The sequence below is a fragment of the Macrotis lagotis genome, chromosome 1 (genome assembly GCF_037893015.1).
Source record: "Macrotis lagotis isolate mMagLag1 chromosome 1, bilby.v1.9.chrom.fasta, whole genome shotgun sequence".
Taxonomy (NCBI): domain Eukaryota; kingdom Metazoa; phylum Chordata; class Mammalia; order Peramelemorphia; family Peramelidae; genus Macrotis; species Macrotis lagotis.
Window position 1 is genome coordinate 764,039,366 of NC_133658.1, and position 23,307 is coordinate 764,062,672.

A 23,307-nucleotide genomic window follows, 5' to 3' on the forward strand; every position below is an offset into this window, starting at 1 on the left:
ATAAATGAATGAATGAATGAATGAATGTGCTTTGAATATTGTCTGGTATGTAGCAAGTATTTAATAAATGCTTGTTGATTGATCAGTAGTCAGAAATCAGAGTTTCAATTTTTTGATCTATTTATGTGACCTTCAGCAAGTCACTTAGTCTTTTACGAACCTGTTTTCTTTCTTTTCTTTTAAAATATATCTTTTTGTTAAATATTTCTCAGTTAAAACATTTTAACATTCATTTTTTAAAAATTTTGAGTTTCATAGATGTATGACCTTGGATAAGGCATTTAACCCCACTGCCTTTCAAAAAAAAGAAAAAAAAAAAAATGAGTTCCAAATTCTTTCCCTCCTTACTGCCCCTCCCCCACTCTTTGAGAAGACAAACTATATTAATTATACATGTAAATTTATGAAAAACTTATTAGCCTTGTTGCAAAAGAAAATACACCAAAAAACCCAGAAAAATAAAGTGAAAAAGGAATGTTTCCATTTGTACTCACAGTTCATAATTTTTCTCTTTCTGAAGATGGATAGCATTCTTCATCATGGATCCTTTGAAATTTTCTTGGATCATTGTCTTGAACAGACTAGCTAAGTCTTTCACATCTGATCATTGTTAAAATATTCCTATTACTATGTACAATGTTTTCAAATGTCTGCTCACTTCATATTGTATAAGTTTTACTGAAATCATCCTGCTCATCATTTTTTATAACAGAATAGAATTCCATTACAATCATTTACCACAATTTATTCAGCCATTCCCCAAATGATGAGCATTCCCTCAATTTCCAATCTTTTCTACCATAGAAAGAGTTTCTATAAATATTTTTTTGTATATATATATATATATATATATATATATATATATATATATATATACAGGTCCTTTCCCCTTTCCTTTGATTTCTTTGGGATACAGACTTAGTGGTATTGCTGGGTCAAAGTGTATGCAGGTTTAAAACCTTTGGGGCATAGTTTTCAAATTGCTCTCCAGAATGGCTGGACCAGCTCTCAACTCCACTAAAAATGCATTAGTATCTCTATTTTCCCACATCTCCTCCAACATTTATCATTTAACATTTCTATCAATGACAATTTGATAAGTGTCAGGCAATATCTCAGAATTGTTTTAATTAGTATTTCTCAGGCAGCTAGGTGGTGTAGTGGATAAAGCACCAGCCTTGGAGTCAGGAGTACCTGGGTTCAAATCCAGTCTCAGACACTTAATAATTACCTAGCTGTGTGGCCTTGGGCAAGCCACTTAACCCCATTTGCCTTGCAAAAAAAACCTAAAAAAAAATTAGTATTTCTCTAATCTGTAATGATTTTAGGACTTTTTTTCCTTGTGACTATTGATAGCTTTAATTTCTTCTGAAAGCAACCTATTCATATCATTTAACCATTTATTAGTTGGTAAATGGTTCTTATTTTAATAAATTTGACTCAATTACCTACATATTTGAGAAGTGAGGTCTTTATCATGGAAACTTGTAATGTTTTTCCCTCAGTTTACTGCTTTCTTACTGATTTTGACTGCATTTTCTTTGTAAAAAATCTTTATTTCATGTACTATCATTTGTTTTACTTTATATGGTCCTCTTTTTTCCTTGTTTGATCATAAACTCTTCTCTGTAAATCTGACAGGTAAATTTTTCCATGCTCACTTAATTTACTTATGATATCACCCTCTATCTCTAAAGCATTTGTCCATTTTGACCTTGTCTTGGAGATGATGGTCTTTACCTAGTAGCTTCCATACTATTTTCCAATTGTCCCAGCAGTTTTTGTCAAATGATGAGTCAAAACCCCCAAAAGTTTTGATCTATGGTTTATCAAATGCTAGATTATTTAGATAATTTACTACTGTGTATTATGTACCTAATCTATTCCACTGAACTTTCATCCTGATGATTTTATAGTTCACTTGTTTCAGTTGTGTCCAGTACTTTGTGATCCTACAGTACTTTGTAATCCTATTTGGGGTTTTCTTGGCAAATGGTACTAGAGTAGTATGCTATTTCCTTCTCCAACTCACTTTATAAATGAGGAAACTAAGGCAAATAGGGTTAAGTGACTTGCCCCAGGTTAGATTTGAACTCAGGAAGATGAGTCTTCCTGACTCCAGCACTCTTATCTCCTGTGGCACTTTGGCCCCAAGTCACTCAATCCTGTTTGCCTCACAGTTTCCTCATCTGTAAAATGAGCTGGAGAAGGAGATGGAAAACTACTCCAATATCTTTGCCAAGAAAGCCCCCCTGAGGGGCGGCTAGGTGGCACAGTGGATAGAACACTGGCCCTGGAGTCAGGAGTACCTGAGTTCAAACCTGACCTCAGACACTTAATAAATTACCTAGCTGTGTGGCCTTGGGCAAGCCACTTAACCCCATTGCCTTGCAAAAAAAAAAAAGTCCCCTGATGTCACAAAGATCACAACTGGACAGCAACATTTGATGATAACCACTTTGTAATCTAGTTTGAAATCTGGTATTGCTCAGCTGGGCTTCAGTGTTCACCAACTGAAGGGCTTGAATTAGATGCTTTCTAAGGTCTCAGAACTCTATGATCCTAGTCTAACACCTTCCCTTCACTCATCCCAATCAACAATCTACTTAAGAATAAGTGAAATGCCTTATTTACTGTAAATCTTGATTAAGTTCATAAAAGTACTGCATATATCTTTTAAAATGTACTGTTGAATGACATCTGAAAGTTCTAGAACTTGAATTCCTATCATGTAATGTTTCCAAAGAACTACTGAATTTATTCTACCACATACAGTTACTAAATAGTCTTTAAATGCTTCAACAAATTGTGACCTCTCTGGTGTGGGCAGTTGTGAAGCAATAGAATAGTAACAGCTTATCAAGTTGTTTCACTTTTATTCACTGTTTTATTTTAATTTGAAGGCTTGAGCCATCCTATTCACATATCCTCAAAGAACCAGAAAGAAAAAAGAAAGAGCTATTCTCCTTGACACCCGACCAGACAAATCAAGAAAAGGAATTGAATAAGGTATGAAAAATAATTAGCTGAATTTTCAAAAGTATGTTGTCACCTATATCCCTCAGGTTGAAAGAGAAGAAACTCATTTTTACTCCTTCCTTTATTTTTTTAATATTTCCCCAGATTGTACCCTATGAAATGTCTGGTTCAGACATTTCTTTGTGGGTTTCTTTTGTATGAGCAGAAAAGTAATGGCCCATCTTTAGTGACCCATCTCTCAGCTTTTGAGAGAACACCAGAGCCTGCATAACCCTCAGGATGTGGACATAAACCATTCACCCATGAGATGCACTTCCATTCTCTGTTAGCCTTTGGTAACGATTCACATTCTCTCCAGCCTCATGGTACTTGTTCCCTGCCCAACCTCCTGCTCTCAGTTCCTCACCCAGAGCCCTGGCTCTACTTCCCTCCACACCTCTGCCCCACCTCCTAGTTAAAAGCCTTTCCCAATCCTCTCAGTGGCCAAGACCCTTCCTCCCTGACTACCTTATATTTATTAGATTTATGTTGCTTTTGTAACAGATTTGCACCAGTGCAACTTGTGTCACCACTATGCCCTCCCTCTAAACTCAGAATGCTTCGGACGGAGCTCTTCTCCTGAAGAGGAGGGATTGACTCCTTCGTACACATATTCCCAGTGCCCGTCACAGTGCATGGCACTTAGCAGTTTCTGATGAAAGAGTAATCAATTGATTGATAAAACAGAGATGAACTTTTATCCATGGGTTTACAAAAACCTAATTTCTGACCTTTGATAAGGCATGATATGACATGTTTTATGATTTCAACTGGCATTGTTAAAAAAATTAATTTTAAAAGACCTAGCATAGCTTTGATTTAGCACTAATATCAGAAGGAAGATTCTACTGAAATCTTTGTCTTAGGCCATTAGAGTACAAGTTCCTTTTTACCTTCAATTACATGTTAAAATAATTTTAACATCCTTTTTTCCCAGATTTTGAGTTCTAATTCTCTCCTTCCTATTCCTCTCCCTCCCCCAATTGAGAAGGCAAGCAATGCAAACACACATTTCCATATAAGTCTTGCTGTGAAAGAAAAAACAGGAAAAAAAAAGAAAGAAAGAAAAAGTCTGCTTCAATTTGTAGCAGCAGTTCTGGGGGGTTTGAAATACAGTTTGGCCATGAGATGGTGTGCTTATCATAAAATCAGCCTCCCAAAAGGTAGAGTCACATTATTAGGCTGGCTACAGAATGATGATTTTCTTAAATACTGAAAGTGTTTGAGAATATTGGAGAAGGTTTGCCCTCTGTGTTGTAGGCTTCTCCAATTCATACAATAGCTTTCTTCTGTAAAGTGATAGTCCTGAACTAATCTCTTAATCCTATGGCTTAGGTACCCAAACCCTATTGCATCCCATGGTGCAAAGAAAACCCCAAAACTGGTGAATATTATCCCTAAATTATTGGTAGGGATTTTTAAATAGTAACGATGAGAGAAATGTTGTAAAACTGAAGGCAGGCAAACTATTCAAGTTCTTCAAATTATAGGACCATGGGCTTGACTTGACAGCCTGGCAATTTGCTTGATTTGTGATTTGATTTGATTTTTTTTTCAAGTGTGAGTTTTAATTGGATAGTTTCTAAGATTCCCTACAACCCAATTCTCTGATTCTCTGATCTCCTAAATGGTATCATTTATGCTATTTTCTGGCAAAAATCACTGTTGGTGATATCCCAATACCCATTTCTCTCAATCATATCTCTCTATTGCTCCTTGTTCTCCATGCTCCACTGCACATAGTTTGAGTTTTTATTTTATAAGGAGAGGCAATCAAGAGTAAATGACTTGCCCAAGGTCACACAGTTACTAAGTACCTGAAGTCAGTTTTGAATTCAGGTCCTCCTAACTCTAGCTCTATCACCACCTCGCACCACCTAGATGTCCCCAACATATAGTTTTGACTCCTTAAAAAGTTAAATGTCAACAGATTTACTAAACTTTTAAAATGTGGCAGAATGAAATTTTAAAAAATAAATACTGCTGGAATATTGTAAAAATGTCTTATAGTAAAGGGGGGACTAAGTAAATTCACATGTGAGTAACCTGATTCTTTCTTTAATAGAATTAAGTAGGAAACTAAAACTTAGGATAATATAAGATGTTATTGAGGCAAAGATTGTCAAGTTGAAATCCCTTTATAGTCTCTTGGAGAATACTAGATAATGCAATGGTAGGCTGGAAAAGGTAACAAATGAATTGTATAAAAATAGCTCTTTCTTCCATGAAGTAACTGATAGTGAATTTGTATTCTCTCAAAGATAAGCCAATGAAAAGCTTTCTGTAATGTTTTATTTCTAATCTCAATTCTCAAAATACAACTGTTCTAAGTTATTCATTCTCAAATAAGCATTTTTAATGATAACTAAAGACTTTTGGAGCTCAAGTATATTAATCTTATTTAGAAAGTAATTTTGCAGTAGAGGAAGTTACTTCAAGATCCCCTTATTAGGAAAATAAATAACTTGAATAATGAATTCCATTTTATAACTTAAATATTTAATTTTAAAAACAAATGTCCTAAGGTAAATTCAAAAAAATTAAATATTTTTATTAGTGAGGTACATAGTAAAAATTAGTTCTCTCCCTTTTCTACTGTTGTTCTTTACAAGTTGATTGAATAGGAAGAAATGGCCATGGCAGAGGTTTTTTTTTTTTCTTTTTTCTTTTTCTTTTCCTGGGACTTATTGAATGTTTCCTCATGTATATTTTTTCCCAGGGAGAGATATCATTATCCTTCATAAGGCCAAAGGGAATAATGAAATTTGATTAATTTATTTTTTCCAGTTTCACCACTGCTATCATTTAGCTTCTTTTTCATTTTTTTATTTTTCCTCATAAAAATGAGATGATATTTTTAAAGCACTTAACACAGTGCCTGGCACTACAGGCTTAATAATTGCCTGTTTTTTCTTTTCTTATTCTATCTCCCAGAAATTTTTAAACCTTCTCTTGGCCTCTTCACTCTCCTTTATTCTCACTATAGTTGGGATTTTCTGGTGTTGGTCTAGTGATTTGAACTATATAATGGACCAAGGGTTGGGCTGCAAATAGCCCCCAAACCTTGTGTCCACAGACCTTATGCCTATGGAAGCTAAATAAAATAAGAAGGGGGTTGTTAAGAGTCTGGAGAAAAGTTAGTTCAGGATGAAAAATCTTTGTGTGTAGGGAATCAACATCTAGATTATGGAGAGTTGAGTATTATATCTTATAAATTAATCTTTAAATGAAGGTAATTCTTTTAAATTGAGAAACACAAGTTAATATACATTTAAATCTAGTTTATCAGAATGAGAACATGAAAATCAATGTAATGCATTAAAACACAAACCCATTGTATTCTTTCTTTTCTTGAACACATCTGCTACAGATAAGAAACAATCTTTATCAGGAAGAACAATCCCCCAGCTCTGAGCAGGAAAGAATGAGGAGTGAAATCTCTGACCTGACAGAAGAGCTTCATCAGAAGGAGATCACTATAGCAACTATCATGAAGAAAGCCGCTCTTCTGGAAAAACAGTTAAAAATGGAGTTAGAGATAAAAGAAAAAATGTTAGCAAAACAACAGGTATGCAAAATCTCAGGGTCTCTTTAGGTCACTTTCCTCCCTCACAAATATTAGAATTCATTATTAACTAATAAGGACATTTAATTTTATACTATTAATTCTAATACTGATATTATAATATGAAAGCTTTGTGGAATAATGCCAGATGCAGTCAAAAAAGATCTTGGAACACAAAGCACCAGTACAAAACAATTTAATTAAATCCACTAATATATAATCAATCCTTTGTTTACCTCCTGTAGTTGTATTCAAAAATTTGTTGAGTTTGATTTCTCTATCCACTTATTTATTAAAATATAACTTTAAAAAAATCCATTTAATATTGGATTTTTCTTAGGATATTCCCCCCTTCTCTTTCTCCCACACTCCTTGAGAGTGTTTTTTGTTTTTTTGTTTGTTTTGCCACACACATTTTAAATGTGAAAATTGGTTAAGAATTATTTAATATCCTATGAGTATACAGCGTGATGCTCAAGGACACCAGATAATTTTAAAATTCCACTGTTTCTATTCCACAATTAACTATTAATGTTGTGGTAAATACCAAATGTTATTTACTTAAATTGAATTTTCAATTCCTTTCAATTCCTTACTTACTCTCAGTTTGGAGGGACATAATGGAAATTCAGTTTTCTCTAAGTGTTTCCCCAAATTCAGCAGCTGAAGGATCACCCTATTATAATTGTCAAAGTTTGAACAAATTGGGAAAATAGAATGCAGTCCAAAGAGGAAGGTTTATGTTACTAATAACATAGTCAATTATCCTTGAGTGTATCTATTTGCTTTGAAATAGATTTTAGTGAAGCAATCCAATACTGTTGAAAGCAATAGAAGATGACAACGTTGTGACATTATATGAAGAAAAATAGATTTTAAAAATTGGGTGGTAAATAATAGTCATTTCTCTAAAGTATGAAAGAAAATAATTCAAATTAAGGAATAAAATTCTCAAAATAAGCACGAAAGAAATAATTACAAAAATGTCAGAGGAACAGTAGTTTAGAATTTTGATTGATAAGATTCTATTAAAATTTGATGAGGAACTTGGAAGTTGGGAATAATGTAGCCCTGAGGGTAAGATGACTTTTATTAGTTCACAGAATTAAAGCAGGATGAAACCTTAGAAGATATTTAGACCAACATTCTCATTTCACTCATGAGAGTGAATAATTAGTCTTAGTTGCATTGGTAATAAATAACAAAACCAGGATTTGGACCCATGTCCTTTGATTCCAAATCCATTGTCTTTTTCAACACATCACTGTGCTTTTCCATGATTCACATACATTAAAAAAGAGATGTGAACTATAGAAAGTTTAGACTAGAAGAGTAATAGAGAAAATTCTTGTGAAAATTTGATTTTGATTATAGAATTAATCAGGAAAAAGAGGGTAAAACAGGAACCAGTGAAATTCTAAAAGTAGGGCACAGGGTAAATTTGTTAAGAATGTAACAGGAGAACCCTAAAGGGTATATTATTCTTGTTTCAGTTGTCAGATATGAGATATAAAGTTGTCAGATCAGAAAATACACATCTGAAAGGAATGATGGGAGATTTGGAGACTGGAAGATACCTGGTAATTTATTAAAAGCGCCATACGGTAGTTCTTCATTGTAATTACATCTATCTGTAAACATTCTGTAGAGCTATAAGTTATCAGAAGCGGTGATTAAAATTTGGGTCTTAACCCTTATTGAGCTTGTTTTTCCTTTGTGGGTTGGGAGACTCATGGTTTCCAGTCAAGGAGAAGAAAGAACCTTCCTTACCACCATCTTCCTTATTCTCTTCAAGACTGCACTTCTGGTCTAAGAAGAGAATTGCAGAGCTCTGAGTAGTACGCCTTTGAGGTTTCTATAGCAAAGATAACAGCTAAGGATGCCTCATTTCATTTATTGCTGCCTTCTAAGGTTCTTGTTGATCTTGAAACCCAATGAAGGAAGCCTCTTTGTGGTATTAAAGAGAAATTTTTGTTTGCAATATTTTTATAGTTCTCAGTATTACTTAATGAGTAATGATTAATTAATTATTAATTAATTAACAATTAATTAGTTAATAGTCTAATACCCCCCCTAAAAATCAATCTGAGAAAAGAAGACCCTTAGGGGCTCAGTGAAAGAAAACAATTGTTTCCATCTTGGCCAGAAACCCTGAAGATCCCTCCTAGATTGATTTTTTTTTGATTAGGTAAAAGACCTTTTTTTTAAATTTTGTTAGGCCTCAGTCAAACTGAGACCCTGGAAAAATTTAGTATGCCTAGGTCTCCTACTGCACCAGGGTCATCTCAAGTTGTTCTGATCCTTATCCGCCCCTGGACCCAAATGGCTCAGGAGGAGAAAATAAGACTGATCACTTTGCACAGCATCTCCTTCCTTAAATCCCTGAAGTCATGATGCTCTTCTAGAATGAAAGACCAGCACCACACCAAGACCCACCTAGAAATGTGCATCCCCTTAGGAAATATGCCCTAGCATCACAATGGCAGTAACCAGTCTTAAACTGACTTCTTAACACTTGACACTTTTGACTTCTATGATCCTCCACTTTAGCAAGACTCCTCCTTTTCTCTCCAATTATTCTTTTATTTCCTCTTTTTGACCTCCTCTTTCTTCTCCTCCATGGCAAGACTCACTGCTCGATGGGTTTGTTATGAGTATCAAATGAGATCATATATATGTCAAAGCATTTTGTGACTGTAAAGCACTACTACATATAAATGTTGAGTGTTACTAAGATTTAATTCTTGGATCTCTGCTTCTCTTTCTCTTTCCTCAGAGAACAGAGATCCAGTAAGGGTTTAAGTCTATGCCACTTTCACTTACATTCCAAATTCACATCTCCAGCTTGTCCATAGGATATCCCCCCACCCCGGAAGTCCATTGCCACATTACAAGTTCCTAGCAAAACTCATTTTCTTCCCAATCTAAACTGGCTCACCTTTCCAGCTGGAAAGAGCACCAGACTCATTCAAGAGACCTGGGTTCTGACCCTGAGATGCTGGGACAATCCTATAACTTTTCTGAGTCTCAGCTTCCTAGTTTGTAAAAGAAAGATCATTTTTTTCAGCCCTCCACAACTATTATGGTTATTGTAAGGATCAAATGAAGTAATGGGTGTGAAAAGGCCTTGCAAACAGTAACTTGCTTTGCAAGTATTAAATTTGTATTTTCCTCTCCATACTGCTAGAACCTTTATCATTTATCAACTTTATCGTTTACAACTGAATTACCACAACAGCTTCCCTACCTGGTTTCTTTGTTTTTAATTTCTTTCCTTTTTCAGCCCTTCTTGTATTTACCCTACAAGGTTAATCTTTCTTAAATATTTGACATATCATTTCAACTCTCTCGGACCTAATGTCTCAGGAAGTTGACTTCAACCCAAACCATCCAGGCTTTTTTCCCTCCACTATGAAACACAAGCCGTTATTTAATTTAGTAACATGGGTCTTTTGATTGTCCTGAACATGGTCAGTATTCATTCCTACCTCCATGCCTTTGCTTTTTCTAAATCTTCTCACACTTCCATATAAATCATATGACCTTCTCCATGAAATCTAGGATGATTAGTGTAACCCTTATTTATCTCTTCTTTCTCTGAACTTCTCTAGTAGTTAGTCTATGCTATATAATTTAGTACTTATTTTATGCAGGCTTTTATTTTTCTATAATTAATAGTTGTACATATATCCATCTTTATCCTCTAGCATGACTGAAAGATCACCAAGGGTAGAGATCATAAGAGACCATGCTTAATAGTTCTTTTGTATCATCTCACCATGCCTATGACAAATATATTTATGACATATATATTTATGACAAAAATGAAATATACTTGCTGATAGACTTAATTGATTGATATCACTACTATCTAATATCACATAAATAAAAAATCAATGGAGGACATTATCCTTGCCATGGAAGAGACTAGAGGAAAAAAAACAATCAAATCTCATATCCTCTTAATAATTTAGCTTATAATTATCATTTATATTTTCTTGGTCATTGTTGTATTACTCATATTAAGTCTTTCCGACAAGATTGTAAACTGCTTGAGAGGAAAGCCTCTGTATTTTATTTCTTTTGTACCCTGAAATGAAAATGGGTGAACAAAAATTTTAAACACTTTCTCTTTTCTGTGTTAAAAAAATAATGTAACTTTATATTTATTCCTTTGTGAAAGTAATTAGAATTATTAAATGGAAAGAACTAAAGAATCAAACATTATGGTTGAAAATTTTAACTCCTATAAAAATGAGAGAGTCAAAATATTTTTATGGTTATTTTTAAGTCATCTAAAATATGTGATAGTTGGTTATTATTTAGGTAATAATTATGTCATATTTTTCTGGTTCTAGACAAGTGAAGTTACTGATGCTAAGGTAGGTCATTTTTATATAACTATATGTGATAAAGTAACTTTAAAAAGTATTCTGCCAGGGCAGCTAGGTGGCACAGTGGATAGAGCACCAGCCCTGGAGTCAGGAGTACCTGAGTTCAAATCCAGCCTCAGACACTTAATAATTACCTAGCTGTGAGGCCTTGGGCAAGCCACTTAACCCCATTGCCTTGAAAAAACAAAAGTATTCTGTCAAATTATCTGTAACCATCTGTATATTTATATTTTGGTGAGAGAAATCAAAAATGCCAAATCTATCATAGAGGAACTAAGCAACACTGCTCTAAGTTGTAAGACATTAGCTATTCAACAGCTTAGTGTAGTCCCATTTACCTATGGGGAATGTAGTTGTAGTCAACAATCAACAGTTTTGCTTCATGTCTAAGAGAGATCTTAGAAAAGTAATAGAACCAACTGCTGCCATGTAGATTGGTCCATATGCCTATTGTACAAATTTTCTCTTTTCTGGCTTTACTTACTCACTGTTGGCAGATAACCTAGACAAAACCAAGTTCATGATAACAGTATCTTTTTTTATGATTATGCGTACAAAATACTATTATCTCTTAACTTTTCATTAGTTAAGAAAGATGCAGTAAGAACTCATTAATAATTCATATCTTACTGAATTCACAATTTGCAGTAATTTGGGCAGTAGCTAGGTTGGTTTCTGTTCCAGTGACGATAAAGCTATTGCTAAGCAAATTAATAATATGGCAAGATGTCAAGGGTTAAACTATTTAAGTATACGCCTTTACTTCTGTTAAAAAAATATATATTTACATGTTAATTTACATGTTAATAATTCATATAAATATGCTTGTTGTGCTAATTACAAGTCATTCATTAGAACTAGTGCTAGGCAGCATTTTGTCAGCAATGAAGCTTCATTTCATTTTTATTTTATTCACTTATTCAAACTGGTCTTCTCCCTAGTTAGTCCTAATTAATAAACATTGAGGTCATTTTTGACATTTCTAGAACAGGGACATTTCTTTGCCATTTTGAAGAAATCAACTAAAATTATTTGGGTACTAAAACCACATGAAAAGCTATTCTGAAGAGTTTTTATTATAAAGAAATACTAAAATAAAATAGAACCTCTTAAGCCTATAAAAGAATTCATCAAAAATACTGGTGTATTTACTTCTGTAAATTTATAGTTTGCAAATATGTATATATATATATATGTATATATATATATATATTCATCAAACAACTACAAAACAATTCAAAGTTAAAGATAAGAAAGCTGAGTTCAGACTAATTATATTCTCAAAGAAAATGAAATAAATTTCTATGTCTATTTCACTACTTTGAAGTGTCAGGGTATTGTAGAAAAACTCCCAAGATTTCCTTGTTTTCTAATTCTAACCATGATATTTAATATTTGTGTAACCTTGTTTAGCCCCTTTGGATTTCAAAATATTCATCAATAAAATACCATTTTTGAACCACAAGATCTCTAAGGCATCTTCATGCTCCAAGTCTATGATCTTGTCCTAGTAATCAATGGAATTGTAATATCAAGAATCTAGATATTCTCTCCAACATTGAAGATCTTAACCTATACAAACTTTCTCATTCTATAAGACTCCTGTTTATGCTATTCCATAAATAATCTATAGGAGTGAGACTCCACCCAACTTGCAAGGGGATAGTCTTTCAATGTCTTAACATTATATACTAATTAGACTACCCATCTGCTATCCCCCCCAGTGATATCTTGTATATTGTTTCTTGTATACAATTCATCACTGGTAATATTTTGCGTAGTCTATGCCTCCATTGCCTTTTGGATCATGCACAACTTTGCCTGTGAAGATTATATATTACATGAATCACAGGCATATACATCATTGGAAGAATATTAATGCCAAAAATGGATTTTGTTTTAGGGAGAGGTTTGTGGGTCAATAAAAGTGCTATATGATTTTTTCCAAATTCTCACTTCCTCTTATATAATTCTTGATCCAGCTTATTGTTAATCTGCACCATCTGTCCAAGATTTAATATTCATATATATGAACATATATATGTACATGTATATATTTATACACAAATACATATATACATATATAAACATATATCTCTGCATGAGTATAATTATACACAAATACACACTATATATATATATATATATATATATATATATATATATATATATATGTATATATGAAACGGATATCCCTAAAGAAGGCATTAACCTCTAGAGATTGGTCACAAGAAAGAACAAAAAGAATTAGATTAACATACATGTTTATAAAAATTTATCTGTGCTTACAGATTATGCTTACATGAGTGGAGGCCCAGTTACCAAACTGGGCAAAATGGAGTTTTGGAGAGGGATTTTTATACAATGACACTATCAGAAGGCAGAATCTGAAAAAAACTACTTCTGGCTTGTCCATCAAGGGAGCAGCCCTTAACTCAGGATGGAGATGGATATCAGACATCCCTAAAAGGGATGTCTAGGAGGTCATGGAAGGAGCACCCTTGTGCCTTATCAATTATGCTAAGATCTCCACAAAGCATGTGAATATATTCCCCTCCAGGATGACACCACCACTCAATGATTGTTGATAAAGTGAGACATTCATATTTGTTTTTAGAAATCAACTTTCTCTAGAGGCAGCTAGGTGGTGCAGTAGATAGAGCACAGGTCCTAGAGGACCTTGGTGCAAATCTGGCTCAGACACTTACTATTTCCTTAGCTGTGTGACTTTGGGCAAGTCACTTAACCCCACTGCCTTGCAAAAAAAAAAAAAATATATATATATAAATGTATGCATATATACATATATGTGTTTGTTTATACACACCTATGACTTGTCCATTTTGCTTATCATAAATACTTACATATTAAATGTCTGAGGCCAGATTTGAACTCAGGTACTCCTGACTCCAGGGCTGGTGCTCTATCCACTGCACCACCTAACTGCCCCTAAACCAAATTCTTAAGGGATTATGAATATCATTAGAGACTTTTCAATGTTCTAATGCTTCATACAAATAGCAAACAGAAGCAGTCTTATTGTAGAGACCTTCTATTTAGATTTTCTTCTGGATGTTGTTCTTTGATGAACCTGTCTCTCCCTTTTTTTCTGTTTTGCCTGATATTAATAATCAAGACAAAGTTATATCTTTTTTTATTTCTAACAAGGAATCTTATTTATTTTAATAACAAGGGATCCTGCTGAAGGTGAGAACTTTTTAGTCTAATTTTGCTCTATTGATTCAAAGGCCTTTAACAGTTTATCAGCAGTAAACAGTTAAATTTTGTATTCTCTGTTCCTTTCAGTCAGTTGTGTTTCTGAGAAGATATGGTCTCCTATAGAATATAATTTGTGAAAGCCTAAACTTTTCCTTTCTCATATTTTCTTTAAGTGTATAGTGTTATATATATATAATATATAACATATATTATATATATATATATATATACATACAAACATACACAAAATAATTTCTATGGAATGTTTTACTTTGGTATATATCCAAGTGCTTTTCAAACTTTAAGGCAATATAGAAAGGCTAATTACTGTTATTATTAGAATGCATTGCTATTCCTCCTCATCTTTTTTCATAGTAATATTGTCCATAGATTTTTCCAATCATTTGACATCTTCCCTTTAAAATATATTATGTACTTATTTCACAATACTTAAGAATATAAGCTACTTGAGACCACGGACTTTTCCCTCTTTTAATTTAGGTCCTTAACCTTAGCCTGGTAATAAGAATTTAAAAATGCTTGTTGTTTGATTCAAAATGTTCTGATCTCTAGCACAGACCTCCCAGTGCATATTTGGTTGAGTTAAATTCTTCTTCAGTCTTTAATATGATTTTCACTTCCTCATTCAGAGTCCATTTTTTGGTCTGCCTATTGGCAAGCTTCCAATTTTGTCTTTAAATGCTTGTGCTAATAAGTTTTTGGCCAAGTCATTCTTCTTGATATCACATCTTTTAGTTTTATGAAGCAACATTGCTCATAATCTTCCATCATCCCAGCCCTCTCCTTAAGGTTCTGCAAATAAATTCATATTTCTAAGCCAGTGTTGTTCTTGTAAAGAACTGACTTTGGAGTCAAACAGTCAAACTGTTTAAATGCTATTTCTGTTACAGAAATGACTTGGAGCAAGTCATTTAATTCTTCTAGACCTGAGTTCTTCATCTGAAAAATGAAAGGGTTGCACTAGTTGACCCCCATGGTGCCTTCCAACTCTGGATCTGATGCTCCATCCTTTTGTTTGAACAAAATTCATTTACTGAGACATTTCCTAAGCTATTTTGGCCTCCTTGTTGTGGCTGTTTTTTTACATCAGTGACATGATGATAGTGCATGTCAGTATCTTCCTTTCTATTAATTTTCCTGTCATAAACAGCTTGTTTAAATAGGACATATCTTTATTTTAATTCGAAATTAATTTTTATCTTTTCCAATAAGTTAAGGGTCTGTATATAGAGATGGTCAATTGAAAAAAAAATGACTCCTATGCAGTAACCATTTCTTTTCAGTTTAAGATACTGAGGCATATTTTCTTTTCCTTTTTTGGGGTAGACATGGATGATTCAGAAATTTGTTTTGTGAGACTATATTTGTAAAGATTTTGTTTTTCTTGTTTTCTCAACAGGTTGGGGAAAGTTAAGAGGTAGGAAGAAAATTTGGAACTGAAAGTAAAATAAAATTGAGTTTTAAAAATACATAGTCAATCTTTATATATTATGCATGAATTATTTAACACCATCCACTTAATAACAATAGCTAACATTTAAATAGTGCCTTAAGGTTTTCAAAGAACTCTACATATATTATCTCACTTGATACAGCAGCTCTATGAAGAAGGTTCTCTCATCCCCGTTTTACACATAAGAAATCAAAAGCTAACAGAAGTTGTAACTAGACAATATCACTTAGCTATTAAGCATCTGAGGTAGGATTCAAAAACAGGTTCTTCTAATTCCACATCCAGCAGGCTATATATCATATTTGGCTTCCTTGCTCATGACACTGCCTTTCATAAAGAAAATATTATTTATAAGGTTAAAACTTCTTTGTAGTCTGCTTACTTCTGTTCTTAGTTCTGTCATATTTTCCAGTAAAGTATTGCTCTCTATCCCATGCTCACTTTGCACTAAATTCATTGAATATTAAAGAATGATTCAAAGGGTAAGAATTGCATCACAGAATCATAGATTTAGAATTAGAGTTCTTATGCTAATTATGAGTACTATGGAATTAGATGACACTATACCTGAAAATGTGGTCTTTAATTACCTCTGGTCAAATATTAAAACAGACCTAAGCCTGCAGTTCCTTTACTTCTCCAAAGAGAATCAGTGAGCCATTTTTCTATTTGACCACAAATTATATATATATATATATATATATATATATATATATATATATATGTGCATATTTATACTTCTTTGTATATGTGTGCTTAGATTTTTATTGCAAAAATGTAAATATTAATATATTTCAGTTTCCCCATATTAAGTGCAATTCTTAATCATTGGATGAGGATCTGATCTATTCTAGAGTACCAATAGTTAAATGAGTGTTTTTAGATTTTAAAAATTGTGTTATTCTTAGCACCTCCTGTGCCCCATCCCACCTCCACATCAACACTGATACAGATGATGATGATGTTTGTCCTTCATTCTGAAAAAAGACCATATCAAGGGAGGTGATGCCATGACAAACACATGAATTGGGTTTGAGTGAGGGGTGTTCTTCTAAGTCATCAGCTTCACTTTCCCCTCCAATGGGTCCAGTGGCCTGATATGATGGATGAGAGGCAATCAGGGTTAAGTGACTTACCCAAGGTTACACAGCTAGTAAGTGGCAAGTGTCTGAGGCTGAATTCAAACTCCTGACTCTGAGGCCAATGCTCTATCCACTGCACAACTTAGCTGCCCATATCAACATTTTTGTAGGAATGGAAGAGGTCTAAACACGGAAACTTTGTTTCATAGATTGCCATAGCCAGTCTACTAGTGATTGAACTTTACCATACTCAGCTAGGTTGGTCCTAACACAGTTGATAGAGTCAGTTGCTGGGACCCTAATGAAATCACTCCAGCATGCTAGAACCTGCCAAATCTTGTGTTCTATTGGCAAGACCCATCACCACCACAAACACAAACCAACTTCCAAGCCACAGTGAGCTATCAAAATGTAGGATTTGGGGATGGTTTTTGATAAATCATGTAAATGGCATTTGGTAGTACTTACAAATGACCCCAAAACTAGGACTGGGATGGGAATAATAGCCAACACACTGGATAACAGCATTAGAATTCTAAAAGGTTTTGACAGGTTAATGCCTTGGGCTAGATATAATTGGTGAAATTAAATAGGGATAATATAAAAGATTGTGATTAGACAGTTGTATACTGGAAGGTGATGTGGAGATTTTGGTGGCCTGCAATCTTAATATGAGTCAACATGTCATATGGAAGTCACATAAACTAATGACATCTTAGGCCACATTAATAGACCCTAATGAGAACATATATGAAGTGTTATGTTCATGCTGCTGAGTTCTACATTTTAAAAAACACATCAAAAATCTGGACAACAACTAGAATGATCAAAGACTTAAAGACTGGTTAAAGGAACTGAGATTTTTAATTTGGAGAATAGAAGGCTTTAGAAGGACATGGTAGGTGTCTTGAAGAGCAGTCATTTTGAAGAGGGATGAAATTTGCTCTATTTGACTCTAGAGGCCAAAACTAGGAGGAACTATCTAAAAGTGAAATGGATGGCATCCCTTCAGTGGCAGTCATCATCAAACCAAGGTAGCATGACCAGTTCTTTTTCAGTTTTTCATTGTATTAGATTGCCTCATTTATAATTGGTATTCTATAATACATACATTTCCTTTCTTATTCTTGCTGATTTTACTTAGCACCATTAAAGGTACATTGGAAAATCTCTGATTTTTACTCATCATTGTAATAATCATTCTTAGTTACCATAATGATGACTAGATCAAAAGTCATGGATTAAAAAAAAATAATTATAGACCAGGCTTTTTCTTTCAATTGAACAGTAAATCAAAAAGTACTATACAAATTAATATTGGCAGGTACCTTATTTTAAGTATAATTACTAATGTTTTACAAGACATTCTCAAATCAGATCTTTCAATAGACTTCTTTATGAAAGACAAATTTTGTAAAAAAAAAATATATTGAAGCAGATGTACTATAATCTAATGATAAGCAATTTTGTCTTTTTTAAAGTGAGAAGTCAGAAATATTGTACTGGTCCCATTATATTGCCATTTTAAGAAATCAAAATAAGCACATTTTGCAAACAATGATCTTATGTAAGAGAGAGAGAGAGCAGATGATTTGCCAAATTGTACCCAAAAAGAAGTAAATCAGTTTAACCTACTGTCAGTATTTTCCAGGTTTCGTGGACCCTTCCCTTATTCTGACACTTCTCTTGACCTAGCTTCTCCCATCAGCTCCTTTTCTCCTTGATTCAAGAGACAGTTTAGAATAATTGAAATAACATATAAGAAATGAAGAGAAATGGATTCCAATATGAACTCTGCAACGAATTTGCTGTATGAGCTCAAGAAAGTCATCTTAGCAAAATCCCTATAAAATTTTATAAATTCAGTATTTAGATGGGTATAGTAGTCCCATTTTTGTTTCATATTTTGGTACATTGCTTCTTCTCTTGGATATTCCCTTTGTTGACACTGCATCCATCATCTGACTATACTCTTGTCTCCTTTTGCTAGTTGATTCATCTCTATTCCTGGTGTCTCAGGACTCCTGCATTTAATTTTTACTAGCCCAACATGGATACAAATATATCTTTCATCTATATCTTGATAAATCAAACAATTGCTGAGGTCCAAAAAGCCTTTAGCCTCACAATTTAAAATAATGTTTTTTAGTGAAATTTCCTTTCCATTGAAAAAATCATTTCCTAAGCTTGGAAGTATGCAAACTCTTCCAAATTATTCATTTTTAAGAAGAGTTTTCATCTGCAAGAAAGTATCCTCAAGGTTAATTTACTTCAGATGAAAATAGAAAACTAATTAAACATTTTCTGAATGCCCACACAAGTTACTCATTATATCACAATTACAGTAAAAGAATCTAAGACCTCTATAAAAGAAAATTGAAAGGGGGGGGAGCATCATAAAATTTTAGATTAAATATATTTCTACTGATATTTGTCTTTATATTGCTTCTCAAATGACAGTATTAGATTACATATAAACAAACAAAATATATAAATCAAAATAGACTCTTTATGAACCTCCTCAGGTATTGTTATTTCTAGTGAACCCCAATAAACCAGATGTTCTGCATTGCTTTTATATTCCTAAATACATTTCTAGCCTATTTCATAATTATTTGTATATATTTAATATATAGTGTATATACACATTGTATAGTAGATAAGAGTAGGGCTAATCATTGTTTTTCCAATTTGTAATTCCCCAAAATTCTATTACATATATTAGATACATAACAACTGAAATTAAAAGATCTTTATTCCTATGTAGCAAGAGACAGAAGACTTGTGTTTGAATCCTGACTCTGTTCCTTATTGTCTGTTTGACCTTGAGCAGATATTTAATTTCTCTAGGACTCAGGTCCTCCTCTTTAATATATGAGACTGAAAATGATTCTGAAGTCCCTTCCATCAGTGATTATCTAAAATTCTTTACATTGTTTGAAGTTGGTTCTCAAGGTTTATATTTGAAAGAAGGACATTCTAAACTTGTGGTTCCCAAGATCCTTTCATGGGGTCCATGAGGCCAAAATTATCTTCATAATATTAATAGTTTAATTTCTAATTTAGTAAATATCGATAGATAGAATTCACATAAAACTAAAGCTCTTTGGGGTCTTGGGACTAAAATATTTGAGAACTGCTGTTCTAAACTTATGGAATTTCATTCAAAAAGAGATTGTCATTGGTATATTTTAACGAATTATTCCTATTCTTATAAACAAGATTGCAAGAGCCTGTTTCAAAAAGGGCTTTATTATTTACTTTCTTTTTTTCTACTAAAATAGAAACTCTCATGAAATCCCTAAGTATTATCCTAAAGTTTCTGGAGTTAAGAGACAGATGGCAGCAGTGAGCACTGTGGAAGAAGCTGCTAAACTGCAAACAGAGGATCAAGTTCTGATTAGTTTTGTCACTAGTTAATTACATCATCTTGGGCAAATTACTTAATATCCCTGGTCCTCAGTTTCCATGGCTAAAAAATGGGTTGATATGAATGCTCTGAAGTTTTTTTCAACTCTGTTAGCTTGAGAAGGCATTTAATAATGAGAATTTTTCAGATGTATATTATTGAATGTAGAGCTTGAAAACATTTAAATTCATCTTTTGGGGGGGGATGCAGTTCTTTTTAATATATAAATTTATTTTTATTTTTATATAAATGATGTTTTTATACATCACTAAAATATTCTTGTTTAAGAGTAAACATAATACTCTTCCCCCCCCCAAAAAAAAGTATAGACCCTCATGAGAAATAAAGTAAAGAGAGAAAAAAAAATGTGCTTCAGTCTGTGTTCCAACACCATCAGCTCTGTCACGAGTGGATCACATTCTTTATGATAAGTCCATCACGAAAGCTACTTCATATTTTTCCATCATTGCCATTGCCGATTGCAGCTCCTTCCATTCATACTTCCCCACTATGATACACTATGTTTTCTCTCTCTCCTTTCACTCTGTCCCTCCTCTTAAATGTGTTGTAAGGTAGCTGAGTGATGCAGCAAACTGATCACCAACCCTGGAGCCAAGAGACCCCAAGTCCACATACCACCCCTAAGGCCCAGCAACCACCCAGCCCCGTGGTCCCAAACAGGCCACCCAATCCCAGCCCCTTGCAAAAAGTAAAAATGTGTTTTATATGACCACTCTCCCACATGGATCACCCTCTCCTCCATCACTCACATCCCCATCCTTCCCTCTGTCCCCCTTCTCTCGTTTTTACTCTAGATGTCTATACCCCATTGAGTGTATATGCTGCATTTAAACTCAACTTAATTCAGGCCAATTTTTTCTCTAAATTCCAAGAATCTTATCAATATCTTAATTTTTACTGTTTTAGTGTGTGTTTAATAAACCAATCAACAAACATTAAGGTCCTGCAATAAGCTAGGCACCATTTTAGTTGCTGGGAATACAAAAACAAAAAGTGAAAGTAGTCCCTATCCACAAAGTCCCTGCATTCTACAAATTGTATGTCTGTAGGTCCATACAAAAATAGATAAAAAGCATTTCTAGGGGAACAGATCCTTGCATTTTCATTAGAAGAAGGTACTTGAACAGTTAGGAAAACTGTGGAGGGGATATTTTACAAGCATGACAGACAGCCTGTGTGCAGAAGCATAGAAATGTTTTATCTGTACTGTGAAAAGACCATTTAGATTGGATTGTTTATTAAATGATTGCTATTTGCTAGGGCACCGTGCTAGGAACACACAAACAGATGCCCAGAATTATAAATAGACTGGGAAGGTATTTTGGGGACAAGTTAAGAGATTCAAGTGCTTTATATTTTATTTTAGAGGTAATGGGGAGGCATAGAGTTTTATTGAGTAGTGGGAAGTGATCTAGTCATATTTTTACTTTAAGAAAAAGACTCTGACAGTGGCAGATAAGTTGGAAAGAAGAGACTTTCACAGGGAAGCCATTTAGGAGGCATAAGCAATAATAGTTCAGATGAAAGTGGTGAGGACCTGAACTGGTGATTGATACTGTGAATGAAGAGCATTGCAACTGGAGAATGACAGATTTGAGAGGTCTTGTAAGAGTAGACACAGTAAAATTTGGCAACTGATTGGATTTATGGAATAAGGGAGAGTAAGGAATCAAATTAATCCAGAATGACACTGAGTTTGTGAAACAAGTTGACTAGGAGAATGCTAATACCCTTGATAGATAAAGGTAAGTTGAAGAATAATTTTTTAAGAGGAAAGATAATGTTACAGTTTGAGATGCTTTGGGGACATCAAGTTCAACAGGCCAATGTTCAAGCAGGATTGGAGCTGAGAAAAGAAATGAAATTGGATATATAAATTGGAACTCAGCTACACAGAGATATTAAATCCATGGGAGGTGCTAAAGTCACCTGGGGAAAGAGCAAGGGAAGAGAAAAGTGATCAGGAAGGAGCTTTGGGGTAAGAGTTAATGGGCATGATATGCTTGGGAGATAGAGAAGGAATAGTATGGATAAGAGAAGAACCAAGAAAAAGTAGCATTAATAAAGCTCCGAATACACAGGATAACAAAGTGGTCAATGGTAGCAAATGCTGTAGAGAGGTCAAGAAGAATGAGGACTGAGAAAATGCCAACAGATTTTTTTTTTGTCAGCTAAGAAACCATTGGTAAGAGAGCAATTTCAGTTGAGTCAGAAGTCCTACTGCAAAGGGATGAAAAGTGAATGAGAGAAGAGGAATTGTAATAGATAACAAATGTAGACAACTTTTACAAGAAACTTGTTTAGAAAAAGAGAGGATGTCAGCTTGAGGCAGGGACATGCTAGAGCCCTTTCTGAACAACCTCAAATCAAAACTTGGTTTATGGCTTTGTTGATTATCTAGACTTTAAAAAAATGGTACTAATGCAAATTAAGTTTAAAAATGTACAAATACTTCCCCCCAGAGATATTCTTGTCCTTAATAACCATTTGTCAGCACATTTCTTTTTGTTTTGCTCTTTAAATAATGTTTGAATTTCTCAGGAGTAAAGTAGAAACTCAGGGAAAGAAGACATCACTAACCTAAAGATTTGGTGACTGTAGACTTGTTATTGCAACAACTAGAACTTTTATGGGTTTACAAAGTGCTTTATATCTGTTATCTCACTGAAGTCTCATATCATCTCTTGTTTCAAGGGTCAAGGGTCAAGGGAGGGGCTTTGTAGGGATGGTGAGGCCTTAGGCCTATTTGTAGATGGCAAAGGAGGAGCTAATAGATGGTGAAAGAATCAAAGGGATGATTCTGTAAACAATCTGCTAGAGTGGAGAGGAAAAAAAATGAGTTGGTGTTGAGAATAAGGGCCATCTGTTCATTTGAGACAGCAGTAAAAAAAAAAAATAAGGGATAATGTCAGGACACTGTGAAATTAGAAAATGTAAAGTATGAATTGAGGTCTTCTGGTTATAGTGTTAAAGGAAGGAGGGCAGCTGAGCAGAGTGAGTTAGAGAATCATGGATTATATTGTGACAATAAAGGTCTATGAACAATCTGTAAGGTTTTCTTTGCCTATCACTCTTATGCTATATAAATTCATATGGTAAATAAATATTCAATAAAATTATTTGGG

General features: G+C 33.8%; 1 protein-coding gene across 5 annotated transcripts in view; it reads left to right on the forward strand.

Moving 5' to 3' along the window:
• The window catches only part of DEUP1 (deuterosome assembly protein 1), a 116,102-nt gene that overhangs the window by 69,052 nt on the left and 23,743 nt on the right, over positions 1-23,307 (forward strand). For 4 of the 5 annotated variants that reach the window (XM_074216445.1, XM_074216450.1, XM_074216448.1 and 1 more), the window contains 4 exons: positions 2,904-3,009; positions 6,389-6,586; positions 8,077-8,163; positions 10,942-10,965. In XM_074216445.1, coding sequence (XP_074072546.1) covers positions 2,904-3,009; positions 6,389-6,586; positions 8,077-8,163; positions 10,942-10,965 — 415 coding nt within the window. The remainder of the gene's footprint in view (positions 1-2,903; positions 3,010-6,388; positions 6,587-8,076; positions 8,164-10,941; positions 10,966-23,307) is intronic. The other variant, XM_074216446.1, reaches the window with a different exon arrangement.